Source organism: Myodes glareolus, chromosome 7 (assembly GCF_982192425.1).
Source record: "Myodes glareolus chromosome 7, mMyoGla1.1, whole genome shotgun sequence".
Classification (NCBI taxonomy): Eukaryota; Metazoa; Chordata; class Mammalia; order Rodentia; family Cricetidae; genus Myodes; species Myodes glareolus.
In genome coordinates this window covers 27,906,585-27,922,081 of record NC_142032.1, presented here as the reverse complement: position 1 = coordinate 27,922,081, position 15,497 = coordinate 27,906,585, and the positions used below count along the sequence as shown (strand labels likewise).

The following is a 15,497-nucleotide window of genomic DNA, read 5'->3' as shown; positions in this document are numbered from 1 at the left end:
TTTATCTTTGAAATCCCAAATGTTAGGAAATGCCTCTAGAGAAACCAAGCTTGATTAGGTGGTACCCACACCTGTCCACTTCTGTCTACTAGCTGTTTTGTTTTTAAACCTCAGTGTTTTCCTTAAAATTATTTTTATTATGTGTACATGTGTGTCTGTGCATATGTCACATATGTGTGAGGCCAGATTAAGGGAGCCAAATGTCTAGGATCTGGAGTTACAGGCTGTGAGCTGCCCAATGTGGTTGCGGAGGCCTGAATTCCAGTCCTCTCTTAACCACAGAGTCCTTCAATCATCCTTTCTTCCTTCCTACTTTCCTTCCTTCCTTCCTTCCTTCCTTTCTTCCTCCCTTCTTTCTCCCTTCCCTCCCTCCTTCCTTCCTTCTGTCCTTTTAACCCCTATTTCTCTGCCCTATTCCTCTCTCCCCTCTTCCTCCTCCTCCTCCTCTTCCTCCTCCTCTTCCTCTTCTTCTTCTTTTTCCTTTTGAGACAGGTTTCTTTGTGTAGCCTTGGTTGCCTTGAATCTCACTTTGTAGATGAGGTTGGCCTCTAACTCAGAGATATACCTGCTTCTGCATCCCAAGTACTGGGATTAAAGGCATGCACTACTACTGCTGGTCCTAATATAGCTTTTTTTTTTTCGGTAAAAAGAAACATCTGCCCTCCCATGCTAAAGGCAACAGTGGTCACTAAAACGAAGAAATGAGGTCAACTTAATTGTCTATCATTAGGGGAGTGGAGAGACTATAGGAGGATTTCTGGTAGTCAGAAAAAAGTGGAATTCCTCAGGACCTTGTGAAACTAGTTCCTATCTGCCAAAAAGCAGTCATTTCCGTCACCTGGCAGAAGGGACATATGGCTACCCATGGCACCATCAGTGTATCAAAGCTCATTCTGGTCTCTAAACACCATCACCATCACAGTTATCACCTGTTATATGTTTCAAAGTTCATACGAACATCCTTGCTTTTCTCACCCCCTCTTCTACTCTAAACTCCTTCCAGCTGACAGGCTTCCCTGCTGACAGTTACTCATCCTTCTTAGAACCTGGCTATTGCCATTATTCTCTGCTCGTCTCATCTCACTGTACTCATGTGTCTGTCTGTCTGTCTGTCTATCTGTCTATCTATCTACATACCTACCTCTAACTCTTGCCATCTGCTTTCTCTCTCTTATTCCCTTACTCTCTATTGCTTCCTTTACTGGGTTATATCTTGATGCCTCCACTATTATTTCCTGTTCTCCCATTTCCATGGTGCTGGTCATGGGCAGTCCTTTCCCTTCTCTAGATTCTTCCAGATCTCTCTCTCTCTCTCTCTCACTCACTCACTCTCTCTCTCTCTCTCTCTCTCTCAAAACACACATTTTTTTTAATCTCTGAAAAAGAAGACCCTTAGTCCTTTTATCTTTTCTATCAGAATGCCATAGAGTGGTAATGCATAATGAAGAGAAATTTGCTTCCACACAGTTAAGAAAGCCAGGATGAGGGAGATGAGGGAGTGCCAAGTGCTTTCCTGCTGGACAATCTGAAGGTGGAAAAGCAAAGAGGATGAAAGAGCCGGGAAGAAGCAACTGCTCTCCTTGGGAGACCTGCTCCCATGGTAACAGTATTGGTCCATTCATGCTGGGTCATTGGCTCCTATGACTCAGCATCCTACCACCCACCAGGCACCCCATTCATTACATTGGCACCTGGGGATCAAGTTTCTCACAGGAACTTCAGGGGATACATGTAACATGAAAGGGCCAGGCCTGTTTGTTTGTGTGGGATAATTGTCTGTATTCTGTTAATCATGTTTTAAATAAATGCTGATTGGCCAGGCAAGATGTGTAAGTGGGAAAACCAGACAGGAAGTGGAAATGATGCAAGGAGAGCAGGAGAATTCTGGGGAGGAGGAAGTTGATTCCTCCCACTCCTGCCTAGATCACCGAAGCAGCAGGATGTGAGCTGCCCCACTGAAAAAGGTACTGAGCCACATGGCTAACATAGATCAGAAAAATGGGTTAATCAAGATGTGAGAGTTAGCCAGTAAGAAGCCTGACCTAATGGGCCAATCAGCTTTATAACTTATAGAGATCTCAGTGTGATTTTTCTCTGGGACTAAACAGGCTGGGGGAACTGGGCGGGACAGAAAACCGAAATAACAAACAGGCCCCCTCATGTTACAGAATGGCGCCCACGTGGATAACTGCAGCCAAACAAAGCCTGAGAAAGCTTGGGAAAGACTAGAGTAAAGCATTTTGGTTTTCAGCCGTAGCAGTAAAAAAGCTGCGCTGTTTTAAAATGCTGGCTTTCTGGGCCGTCCTGCCAGGGAAAACTCTGACTCTTTCAAGCAGGCTGTCCTGATGGATACAATGTTGCAGCTTGCTTCCTGGCAAGGACCTTGAAATGCCTTAAGATCTTTTGACTGTTGTTTTCTCCATATTCCTTAGCAAATTAAAGACCCACATGGTCAGAAAGAGAGATATACAGTAAAGAGAGATTCAAAGAAAAAAAAAAACCTCTAAATGGTTTAAAGTTCTTAGAAATAAAAAAAAAGGAAAGAGAGTAGTTGGGTGTGGTGGTACACACCTTTAATCCCAGCACTGGGGAGGCAGAGACAGACGGATCTCTGGGAGTTTGAGGATAGCCTGGTTTACAGAGGGAGTTCCAGGACAAAGATATGCAGAGAACCTGTCTCAAAAAGCCAAAAGTTAAAAATAAAAATAAAAAGATAGAGGTTAAAATAAAGCCACGTAAAGATGGAAAATACACAGAGAATGCGGATACTGTATGCTATTATGCTCTCTTTGAATTGTTTAAATGCTGAGGAAGGAGCAACAGCTGCTAAAAGATATTTGCTTATAAATGCTGCAGAATTAATACAAGATAGGTATTTTGAAAATACCTTGGCTTCAAAATTGAAGTCAAAAGGTATGTTACTTTGGAGAAGAGATTTTGCTTTTGTTTCCACAGAAAATGAGAGGCTCTGGATTTATTTAGAGTTAAGAAAAATCATCTTTGACCAAGGGAGGCCACCTGAAAAATCTCCGACAGGAATAGATGGCCCAGATGTCTGAGTTCTTCATCCAGAATAGATTCAAGACTGCTGCCTGAGATGATCAAGACTCACAGGATACTTTCTTCAGCCAGGACTTGATCATAACTCTAAACTTCCTTTAGGTCCCCTTAAGATTATCAGCGCCCCCAACCAGCAGGAAGTAGCCTGGAATACATACTACGCCCACATTCCCAAAAAAATGGACTATGGATATTTTCCTTTGTTTTTTTTAAAAAAAAGAGGGGGAAGTGGTGTGGGATAATTGTCTGTATTCTGTTAATCATGTTTTAAATAAATGCTGATTGGCCAGGCAAGATGTGTAGGTGGGAAAACCAGACAGGAAGTGGAAATGATGCAAGGAGAGCAGGAGAATTCTGGGGAGGAGGAAGTTGATTCCTCCCACTCCTGCCTAGATCACCAAAGCAGCAGGATGTGAGCTGCCCCACTGAAAAAGGTACTGAGCCACATGGCTAACATAGATCAGAAAAATGGGTTAATCAAGATGTGAGAGTTAGCCAGTAAGAAGCCTGACCTAATGGGACAATCAGCTTTATAACTTATAGAGATCTCAGTGTGATTTTTCTCTGGGACTAAACATCTGGGGGACGGGAGAGACAGAAAACACAAACAAGTAGGCCCCCTCATGTTACAGATACATTTGAACCACAGCAAGAGAAATAATACTGAGTTTATTTCTGTGTTAGTTAAATTTCTGTGATTATAACAAAATACCTGAAGCAACTAACTTAAAAAGAAAAAAGATTTATCTTGACTCTTGGTGTTAGAGGTTTCAGTAATTGATCACTGGGGCCTGCAGCAAATACATTACAATGGAGAGAACAGGGCAAAGGAAGCTCCTGTCACATGGTGACCAGGACCTGAGGAATGAGACAGGAAGAGGTTAGGACCCCCAAATCCCTTCCAGAGACATCAATGACCTAATTGCCTTTCATTGGAACCATTAGTACCATCAGATGTGAACCAAGACTTTGGGACATGGAGCTTCGGGAAAAACATTTAATCAAATTAAAGTATGTTCTGAGGAAGGAAACAGAGATGCTACATTAACTGCTGAAGTTCATGTGGAAAATCACTTTAAACATTTTGATTTGTCAGCGAGGACAGAAGGAAATGAAGCAGGTGAGAATCTACTTTTAGTAGTGGGTCTTGGTGTGATCCAGAAAACACATCGGGAAATTATGTTATGACCTTTTGACCTATGGGTCTGTATATTCTGTAATTCTTCTGTTTTCAAGAGTGGTATATGGGCCAGAGTTTCCCAAAGGGTTTATAATAATGGGATGTATTAGAGGGCCATGCATATTCAGAGGTCGTATATTTCCAGAGTATCCTTCTGTAGAGAGCCCAGAAAGCCAATGGCTGCTCAGGCCAAACTGCTGAATGCCTGAGAAAAAAAAGGGACCAATGATGACACCTCATTCAAGGACTGAGGTCTGGAAGGCACTTGGATCAATCCTGGTGGAAGTCAGTGTTCAAAGTTTCAAAAACAAGAGTCTTCATGTGAGTCTTCGTGGAGTGTTCTTGGGAGAGGGCAGCATTACAAACATTCAAGTGGTCAAGTAGGGTTTATTCATCATGGGTGCTCTTGCCAGCTTCCCCCCTTCTGCCGTGCTACTGACATTCAGGTTAGGTCTTCCCCATCTTGTTTGATTTCTCATTTGCCAGTGTCTCTGGAAACACTTCCACAGACAGAGGCAGACCTGTGCTTTACCAAGACTAGCAGACGGCCAAGATTAACGAACACAAGCATAAATAAGGAAAATACAAGACCAGCACATTTCTCTTTCATCACAGATGAGAGCTGCTGAACACCTGGGAATGCATATGCTGCCCCAGAAGGCGGGTCCCAGGAAGCCAGGGATGTATAGAGTGCCCTAAACATGATTTGCCTCCATATTGTCAGCGATCCTGACAGGTCATGGAATGTCAGACCATTTCAGGCTCTGGAAAAAGCAACTATCCAAAGTTTGCCCCTTCTGGTTTCCAGTTAATGATTTTGGTTACTAATTATACTACTTACTAGGGACCAGGCATGATTCTAGAACATTTCACTCATTCATCTACTTCATCCTCCCATCACCATGGTGATCTGGTAGCAGTGTTGTTTCCAGTTCAGAATAGGAGAAACTAAAGCCTCCAGAAGCAGGGGCTCACTTCCCTCAGGGAGCCACAGCCTAGAAATGCAGGTAGAGGGCTATCAGAGCTCCAACTTGGAACTGTGTGTCCATTCATTCAACATCTGCATTTCAAGTCTCTGCCAGGCAGCAGGGAGTGTACCCTTATTTTTGAAGGAAAGGAGGTAGTGAATGAAGCAGAGAAAAATCCTTGCTGCTGGGAATAGAAACTGCTCCCTACAGTGGCCTGTGGGTCATAGGGGTGAGGAGAGTGAGGATGGACTATTGAGGCGATAAAGAGGCTGGATGCTGTGGTAAAGGTTTCCTTCTCCAGGGTGAATACCCTCTCTGTTGCAAATCGAAGACATCAATACTTTCTGACTCACAGCACAAAGGCTTGGCTTTCTTTCAACTCATTTGTAAACAAAAAGTGACATCAGTTTTACTTTCTGGTTTCCATTTCTCTTCTGTGGGGTCAACTGCAGAGAAACAAGAAAGGAAATCAGCTGCTGGTAATAAATATGGGTCTATAGCGCTTCCTTAGGAGTCAGAGGACAAGATTGACTGCAGCTGCCAACAGCCGCTCTGAGTCCTTCAACACAGCTGAGAGGCACAGCAACCATGAGGTATGCCCTCCTTTCTCTGCTGGTGAGGAGAATGTAGTCAGCCTTGATGACAGATGCAAATCCTAAGCAGCCAAGGTCCCAAGAGAGGCCAGTCCTGGTTTTACTTTTCACACCTCTGTCTCTCCAGCTGTCAGTCTGTCATAGAGACTCACTGTGGTTTCCTCCAGATTTGCTTATCTACCTGACATCAGAGAGGGTTGTTTGATCTCTTAGGGACTTCCTATAAAGATGGATCTGGGAGAATTGTTCTTGTGATTTCTCTCTCTCCCTTTCTCTCCGTCCTTCCCTCCCTCTCTCTGTCCCCCTCCCCTATCATTGCAAAATTAAATTGAGAGTATCTAATATGAATATTATATAACAGTATTCTTTTTTAAATTTCTTTATTGTTAAAGATGTACTTTGACCACTAACACTGCTTCCCCCTCTTCTGAAGTTTACTTGCAATTGCTGGATTAGTCTCAGAATGCAGAAGGGTTGCGAACTAAGCAGAGCACAGGAGGAAGGAGCTCCTCTCATTCACTGCCTCTCAGCTCTGTCCCCTGTCTGGTAGCACAGAGGTTCAGTACCGTCAAACACGATCTTTGTCGCTCTATCTGGGTTTCCAGCTATCAACTGTACAAGTCAGAAACTGTAGTGTTACGATACATAGCTTGTTTATAGACAGCGTGGAAAATGGAAGTGAGAATCCACAATGTTCCAGAGGCTTCTGTGCTGGGTTACTTTGTTTCCTGCTTATTTCTTTTTCTGTCTCTGGCTAAGACTGAAGGGAATCTTAAAAGAGGAAAAAAGACTTTAAGAGTCACAATGGTACTCTGAGGGAAAAGGAGTTAAATGTCTATAAGCCTCTCCTGCAGCCACACATCCTATCCTTGGTATAAACTATAAATCTGAGAGAATAAAATTCAAAAGGATATTAAAAAGAATATGAAAGTATTAGCAAGCTATCAAAATGAAATATCACCAATGTAAGAAGAAGAAACAGGCGAAGAATGTGGAGACTACATTTCATTCTGAAATAAAGGTTTGAGGCATTGCTAGCATATATAATACAATTATTAGATGAAATATCCCAATGATGGTAAAATGTGTGAAATTCAAGAATGATTGGAAATAAGATATAAGTAGTTCGAATGAGCAGATGCCCAAAGGGACTTTAATCTTATTGCAGATCATCCATGTTTATTGCAAACTAAGATGTATTTTTTCCTTCATGAAACAAGGAAATGGAATCAACCTAGGTGTCCAACAATGATAAATGAATAATGAATTGTGGTACATGCAATGGAATTTTATTCTGCCATTTAAAAAAAATTAAAGGACTATCCTCTCCTAGGGATGAGCTCCCTAACTGGTTACTTAGTGTTCAGCCCCTAAACACATACACACAAACATCAAAAGATGGACTCAGCAGATTGTATTTGGAGATTTTTGCATATATATCCAAAAATATGCCAAATGCTCAAAGAAAAAGAGGCTATTAATTTGAGAGTGGAGAGCATGGAAGTAGTTTGAGGGAGGAGACACATGATACTGGAGGAAAAACAGGGAAAGAGGGAAGTGAAGCAGTTATATTTTAATTATAATGTGTTTTTACAGAACAAAATGAAATTATGCAATCCAAAGGAACATGGATAGAACTAGGAAATAGTAAGTAAGAAAATCCAGACACAGAATGGCAAACACTGCTTATTCTAATCTGTGAATCTTAGCTTTACACATGTGTAACTATATGAATGTGTGTAGATGTCAGGGAACTAGAAATGGAATCAGGATCAGAAGAAAACAGAAAAGAGACATTAAAAGAGAAGCGATCAGAGGGAGGTTACCAGAGCACTTGTGATATAAAAGACAGGGGGAGGGAGGGAGGGCACCAGGGCACAAATGATATAAAAGAAAGAGGGAGGGAGGGAGGCAGGGAGGCACCAGAGCACATGTGATATAAAAGAGAGAGCAGGGGGACGGAGGGCCCCAGGGCGCATGTGACATAAAGTGAAAGTGGGAACACTGCACATGGAGGCTTTGAGAGAGGAGTGAGGGCAACGAAACAGAGAGAGAAGAGGGCAGGGAAAGGGGCACCCAGTGCAAAGTACAAGATACAAAATAAAAGAATTTAAAACAAAGATAGTAACTATCTTTTAACAATAAATGGTTAACAGAGTGATCCAACAGCAGATAAGAATAAAAATGTTTAAATAAAAGACACAACTAATGTGATAAATTTCAAGAAGCTAGACTAAACAAAGAAAGCACATCAAAGGTATATTAAAAATTGGACTGGGGATGGAGAGACAGATTGGGAATTGCAAACAAATATTGCTCTTCTAGAGGAATAGAGCTCGGTTCCCTGAACCCATGTCAGATGTTGAGGTCTTTGATTCATTTGGATCCATTGTGCTTGGCGGTAGATATGGATCCCTTGGCAATCTAATATATGTTGACATCCAGTTAGACCAGCACCACTTGTCAAAGATGCTTTCCTTTTTTCATTGTAGTACATTTACTTTTTGTCAGAAATCAGGTACTCGTAGGTGTGAGGATTAAGGTATAGGTCATCAGTTCGATTTCAATGGTCTACATGTCTGTTTTTATGCCAATACCAAGCTGTTTTTTTTTTTTATTACTATAGCTCTATAGTAGAGTTTGATGTCAGGGATGGTGATGCCTCTGGACGAACCATTATGGTACACGATTGTTGAAACTATTCTGGGTTTTCTGTTCTTCCGTATGAAATTGAGTGCTGTTCTTTCAAGGTCTGTGAAGAACTGTGGTGGGATTTTGTAAGAAGAAATTCAGTTACTATCTCTAAGTAAAAAGCTCCAGGAATAACACTGACTGTGCTGGGTCCACAGACCCTCCAACACAGGCAGGAAGTAGCTAACAGAAACAGTCTTTCTAGGAAACCCAAATGCCATCTAGGGCTGACTCACTTCCTTCTGTCAGTTTTTCTGCCTAAAATGAGCAAACCCTTACTTCCTTATGCAGTAATTCAGACATATGACAAATATTGAAAGAAAGGAAAGGGAAGCGTGTCTCTTGTTTAGGTTTAGATGAACACTCTTTAGAAGGAAAGGAATATTCGCTGTGATCCCACTCCTTGACAGGTGAACGTGTGGTGTCTCCCAAATGACTGTTCCTTTTCTTTTCTGTCCCACAGCACACCCATAGAGAAATCCTTGGAGAGCAAGCTCCAGCAGCTAAAATGCCATTTCACCTGGAACTTGATAGCAGGAGATGAGTCCTTGGATGACTTTGAGGACAGGGTGTTTAACAAGGATGAGTTTCAGAACAGTGAGTGTAAAGCTACGATGTGCAACATCCTGGCCTATGTCCAGCACCGCAGAGGTGAAAACGAGGCAGCGCTGAAGAGTTTAGAGGACGCTGAATGTTTCATCCAGCAACAGCATCCTGACCAAGTAGAAATCAGAAGTCTGGTCACCTGGGGGAACTACGCTTGGGTTTACTATCACATGGGCCAACTCTCAAAAGCACAGGCTTATCTTGACAAGGTGAGAGGGGTCTGTGAGAAGTTTTCCAGTCCCTACAGGATCGAGAGTCCTGAGCTTGACTGTGAGGAAGGGTGGGCCCGATTAAAGTGCACCCAGAACCAAAATGAGAGAGGGAAGGTGTGTTTTGAGAAGGCTCTGGAAAAGGACCCGAAGAACCCAGAATTCACCTCTGGATGGGCCATTGCAAGCTACCGTCTGGACTACCGGCAAGCATGGCAGGACTCCATTGACTCTCTAAAGGAAGCCCTCAGACTTTCTCCCAACAACCCTTATCTTAAAGTCCTTTTGGCACTGAAGCTTGAGACAGTAGATGAAAACCAAGCAGGGGAACTAGTTGAAGAAGCCATAAGGAAAGCCCCAGGTGCGACAGATGTGCTGCTCAGTGCAGCCAAGTTTTATTACAAGATTCATGACGCTGACAGAGCTATACAGCTGCTCAGAAAGGCTTTACAATGCCTGCCTAACAATGCCTATGTGCATTACCATATTGGGTGCTGCTACAGGTCAAAAGTCCTTGGAATGGTTCATAGAAGAGAGACTGCATTGAATGAGAATCAAACGAGGTTTCAGGAACTAATGCGACTGGCGATTGACCACTTAAGGAAAGCAGAGGAGATCAAGGAATTTCTCGAACATTCCTGTAGCTACCTTGCTGGTCTTTATGCCATGACAAACCAGTATGAAGAAGCCGATTATTACTTCCAGAAAGAATTCAAGAATGTTCTCACACCAGGCCTTAAACAGTTGCTCCACCTACAATATGGCAATTTCCAGTTGTTTCAAATGAAGTGTGAAGACAAGGCCATCCACCATTTTATGGAGGGTGTGAAAATAAGGCGGGAGACGAAGCCTAAAGGAAAGATGATAAACAAACTTCAAAGAATTGCCCTCAGGCGACTTTCTGAAAATGAATTTGATTCTGAGGCCTTGTACATCTTGGTGTTTCTTCGGGAGTTGAATGAAGAAGACCAGAAAGCAGCTAAAGAAGCTGAGAGGGTGCTGGATACTGAGAAGGCTGCTCCTTCAGCATCTTTGCATGAGGATGGGGGCGAGTAGGGGGTGACACGGTGCCCGCAGTGCTACTGCTGGCAGGAAACTGAAACCCTTACCAGTGGCCATTCAATGTATTTAACAACTTCATGGACAGGAACCCTTCTATCAAATGTTAGCACCTGAATTTCTGGATCAGAAAGAACTCTGAGGGAGGGACCAGCTGTAGGCATAGCTACAGGAGCCTGGAAAACAGTGTAGATCTCTTTCTATTTCTTGGAAATAGTTCCCATGGTAGCAATTCTTTAATCACCCTCTTTGGATGCTTCCCTTGGGTTTTTTCTGTATTTATGCAAAGCAGTCGAATTCCTCACCTGGGTGAGTTTTCCATCCTTGAGTTATTTTAGCAATTGTTCAGCCTTGTTCTACATAGGTAACAGTGCCCATCTGAAAACTCAGGAGCCAGGGGCAGTTGCTCAAGACAATAATTCCAGCACTTGGGAGCTGAGACAGGAGGATTACCATGAGTTGGACGTCAGTCTGAGCATGACCTGGAATAGGTAGTGGAGGGTGATGAGAATTATACATGTAAATATTTAATGATTATGTACATTGTCTTGTTAGTTTGGATTGTATATGCCTATATAGCCACTATTAGCACACATTTCTAAAACACGGAAGGTAGGGATTTTGTTTTACTGTATAATTTCAAAGCTTACAAAATAGTGCTTAATATTAATTCAGCTGAAAATAGAAACTGAATGGTGAGTTTCAGGTCTAAAAACAAACAAGAAACAAGAAAGGCTGACAGATAAAATCCTTCCCCCTATTTACCAGTCAGTCCTTAACCTATAGTGTCCCATAGACATGAGTTCAATTGCAACATTAACTCAGATGGCAACATAATTGGGAAACTGAGAACAGAGAAAGTAAGAAGGGCCGTATCTGTGCAAACCAATAGAGTCAGACGATTACATTGTCAGACATGCCGGAGGCACATGGGGAGACTTCTTCCCGACTCTGCTCTCCCTATGAGTGTGGAGCTGCATGAAAATAAAGGGGATTCTGTCTACCATAGTGACAACTGAAATAAATATTTATTTCAAATTTGAATGGAAACTCCTGGAGATGAAGAGAATGTTGATTCATCCTTGGTGGTTATAAAGCCATGAAGAAACAGTTTATAGTCACTATTAGGAAGATGTCCCTGTCATGTGAATACTTCCTTACTCAACAGTGCTATAATGAGCCCGCATTAGAGATGCTAGGAAGGACACTGGATGGGAGAATAACTTGGTAACTGAGGCCTGGTGGTAGGACTAGGAAATGGAATGGGTACTGGAGGGAGGATTCTTTCTTCCATTAGAAGTGTTGCATACCAAAGAATATAAAAACATTTTTGAACTCTGAAAAATATTCAGGAACATCACGAAACTGATAACTGGTGTTTCCTTGGTAGACCTGGAATGGCCTAAACATTAAGGTTGATGTGCAGCAGCAGAGAGGCGATTGGCCCAACATGAGACTGACAGCCACCTCTGGGGTAGAAAATGTTTCTCTATTGGCATTGGTTTGCCTTTCAGTATACATAAACATTTTCCTCAGCAATTAAAATATATTAGATTAGTAGGTTGTTAAAACTGGACATTCTAACAGTTGCAACAATGTTCCCTGTTCTTTTAAATATTTTTAAGGCTTTGTATGCAGTTAAGTCCATCAGTAATCAGCATTTGAATTTCTTTGTTAATGAATAACACAGAGAGAAGATTGAGCAGTGTTCTGGCTGAATACAAATTTACTGTTTTCTCACTGTCTTAGACTTAAGTATCATAATAAAGAGTGGCATTAATTATTTAGCTGCCTGAAGTGTCTGTTCTTTTTATTTTTGATATCTGATATCTACACACACTTGATCTTGACTTTTATCCTTGTTTCCCTTCCTGTTGCTGGGACACAACACAGACTAAAACATCTTGAGGGTCTATATAGCTAACAAGTTACAGTCTATGTTGAGGGAAGCCCAGACAGAAATTCAAGGCAAGAACCCAGTCAGAGGGACCCTGGATGGATTATAGGGCATAGCTGGACCACATCTTCAGGGAATGGCATTTCTCTTCCTAAGGCTAACGAGGATGTGACAGTTTTTGAATCAGACATCAAAACCTGTGATGCTGATATTTCTTAAGAGGGCAATCTGGAGTGCCAACAAATGTGGGAAGGAACCCAGAAATGCCTGCACTCTTCCTCCATTTCTAGAGAGGAGTTAGGTCACATGACATTCCTAGACCTCAGATACTTCTCTGAAGGAAAATAACATCATCCTGCCTGTACAATCTTGAACAGGCTGGACTGTGACAAAGGCTTCCATAATGAAATGCAAACTTGTGTCTGTGAGCAAAGAAGCTGTAACAATAAATGTGACCCTGGTAGTGTGGTTGGCACACGTGTGCCCTCCTGCCTTGGGTCCTTTGGCTTCCCATTTCACTCCTTCCGCATCAGTCAAGAGAGGTGATTTGGTCACTCTCTCACATCTTTTCTCAGATATTCACCAAGGTAAATGATAAGTCCCTAACAAAGCTGCCCTAAGTGCTAACGAGCAAGCCTGTCAAACGCTGGGACTCAATCTGCTGTTCATCTTGCTCCATCCCTACATACGAACACTGACCACAAACCTGCTTATGGATGTCTCCGGTCCCTGCTTGGCTTGGCATTCTGAGTGCCCAGGATGCTCTCGGGTGTATTTGTGTGAGTGAAGGAGCGAGAAAACGTCTGTCATCTCTAGCTTGCTTTCAAATAATGACTTCCCGTGGTGAAAAGCCCCCTCTCAGCTTCTTCTTCTTGTCCTTTTTTCCTGTCAGGGTCAGAGTCAGTCGACTGAGTCATGACTGCTTTCATCCCCCCATCCCACCCCAACTCCCTGACACTTCTCCCTCGCTGTGACAAACACCTGAGAGGAATGAAGGAGGAAGGGTAGATTTTGACTGATGGTCTCAGGTTGCAGCCGTGATTTGTTGGCTGTTTATTTTCTGGGATTGTGGCAGCAGAGGGGCATGCTGAAGGGAACACTTATGTCATGGAGTCCAGGAAGGCAGGAGTGAGGCGAAGGATGGCCTGAGACAAGGTCCCATCCCCACGTACGTGTGTCCAGTGACCTACTTCATCCACAAGTTTCCACCACTTTCCAGGGAGGCCATCATGTTAGGAAACTCTTAGTGGTCAGAACTATTGGGACCCTCCAGACCCGTCAAAGTGGGAGCCTTTCTGGAACATTCCGTGTCCAAACCACATCAGTCCATGCCAGTAGATTCACACTATCTTCATCCAGTGAGAGCAGAAACCACAGGAGTGTTACAGTCCCATTGAGACTTGTTTTAGTTAGCATCCCTCCCATGGGTACCATCAGCCGGACACAACCGGGGAATGGGGGATCCAACTAAAGAATACATAACCTTAGCCCTCCTTTCTCACATTACCCCATCACCTCTCTCAGAGAAGGAACTTAGACTTAGAAAGTAAGAATTTTTTCTAATGATTTACAGTGTGGCTGCCTCATTGCTGATAATCTGGAATTTTGTAAAGGGGCAAGGAGTGGGCTAGAGAGGAAGCCTGACTGAGAGTCTCAGGCTAAAGGCAAACGCTGTGGATCTAACAGGAGGGCACTTAACCTCTTATGCAATTAGCAATAGCAAGTTGCTAAGCAAAACAACCAACCAGAATTCCACAGCCATTTAAGTTCATGTCTGCTTCTTGGTACGTAGCCGCAATGTCAGGATTTGAACTCTAGCTGCTGCTACTCCTGCATCTGTACTGGCCTGCCCTTGGGGTCCTGACAGGATACCTCCTCAGCTGTAGCCACTAAGAGCACCTCCTGAGCACATTCACTGTGTTCCCTTTTAAAAGGTGGGCCTTTCCCACCCTCATCTCTTTCTGTCTCTCCTTGTCTTTCTCTCTTTTCTCTCTGCTTCTCTGCCTGTCTCTGTTGTCCCTCTCTCTCTCTACCTCTCTCTCCTGTCTCCTGAGTCCAGTCATCCCCCTCCCTCCTTTCTCCCATTCCCTTTCCCCCAATAAAAAAACCTCCCCACGTGACCCCTGTTGCATGGTGTCTTACTCTCTCAGCCGCTTTTTAAACTACAACAATAACTGTCTTGTGGGACTCTGCTTTCATAAACACCATGTGTCAGCCTAGCTTTGCTTTGTGTTGCTTCAGGCTGGGAAACTGGCTGGGTCCGGAAAGTCTCAGGATTAAGTTTCTATTTCCTCTTCTGGCTGATTTATGTCAGTTTCACTTTCCAGTTTCCTCTTCTCTTACACAAACACAAAACCCTATAAACAGGAGAGCGTTGGCTGGTGCGTTCCTCCCTCCACCAGCCATTTATACAGTCCTCTCAGGGTCCCGCTGAGGCAGACTGAGATTTCTGAACCTCTCAGCCCACACCCAGCTTTTCCCCAGCAGCACAGAAGCAGGTCCTATCATGAGGTCAGTGCAATCTCTGGCTCTCCACAGTAGATGATGCACGGGGCTGCTCTTTGCATGGGGTTTCTGAAGTTGTCTGGTTGTTGATAGCTTCAACACATCTGAGTAGCATGGCTTTGGAGGGCATGTGCAAGACCCTGCCGTTTCTAAAGCTGCTCACTGGATGGTACTAATTCCTGAGCTAGGAGAGGGCTTTACAGTGTGGTTAGGTTCACTCAGGGACAAAATGTGACTCAGTGCTAGTACTACTGCAATTGCTCTTGTTGAACTTTCCTCTTGATGTTATTGAAAGAGATCGATCAAGTCACGGGAAGCTCCCTCCCTCTCTCTCTCTCTCTCTCTCTCTCTCTCTCTCTGTGTGTGTGTGTGCGTGTGTGTGTGTGTGTGTGTGTGTGTGTGTGGTCAAAGGAAGCCTTCCTTTTCTAGAAGGTAGTGTAAATCCCGCTCTCTGGCCTCCATCTTTGGAGGCCCCACCCCTGTGTCCCTTGCATCTAGACCCCTCCCTGAGAGGGTCAAGGTAGGTCACCAAACCTTGACCCCTCCACAAGGAGGATCAAGGTAGCCCTCCTATTTTTGACCACTCCCCAGCAAAGGTCAAGGCCACTCCCCCAGGCTACTTAAACTGCTAAGCAAAAAATAAACACATGGTTTTCCCTCTTTTTCCCTGGTGGTCACGTTGTGACTTTCCAGTTCCCTTCAGGGCCACCGGAGAGCACAGGAGCCCAG

The 15,497-nt window shown here is 43.5% G+C and overlaps 1 protein-coding gene and 1 long non-coding RNA gene across 2 annotated transcripts in view; both read left to right on the top strand.

Moving 5' to 3' along the window:
* The first annotated feature begins 5,660 nt into the window (after nucleotides 1-5,660).
* LOC125403498 (interferon-induced protein with tetratricopeptide repeats 2-like) lies at nucleotides 5,661-12,153 on the top strand. The gene is made up of 2 exons (XM_087907982.1): nucleotides 5,661-5,801; nucleotides 8,956-12,153. Exons 1-2 carry the CDS (start codon nucleotides 5,797-5,799, stop codon nucleotides 10,361-10,363), a joined length of 1,413 nt encoding a protein of 470 aa, XP_087764108.1. The 5' UTR covers nucleotides 5,661-5,796; the 3' UTR covers nucleotides 10,364-12,153.
* Nucleotides 12,154-14,600: 2,447 nt separating this feature from the next.
* Nucleotides 14,601-15,497, top strand: part of LOC148121332 (uncharacterized) — a 138,275-nt gene continuing 137,378 nt past the window's right edge. Inside the window, exon 1 of the long non-coding RNA XR_015738362.1 lies at nucleotides 14,601-14,774. This is a non-coding gene — a long non-coding RNA (uncharacterized LOC148121332). The remainder of the gene's footprint in view (nucleotides 14,775-15,497) is intronic.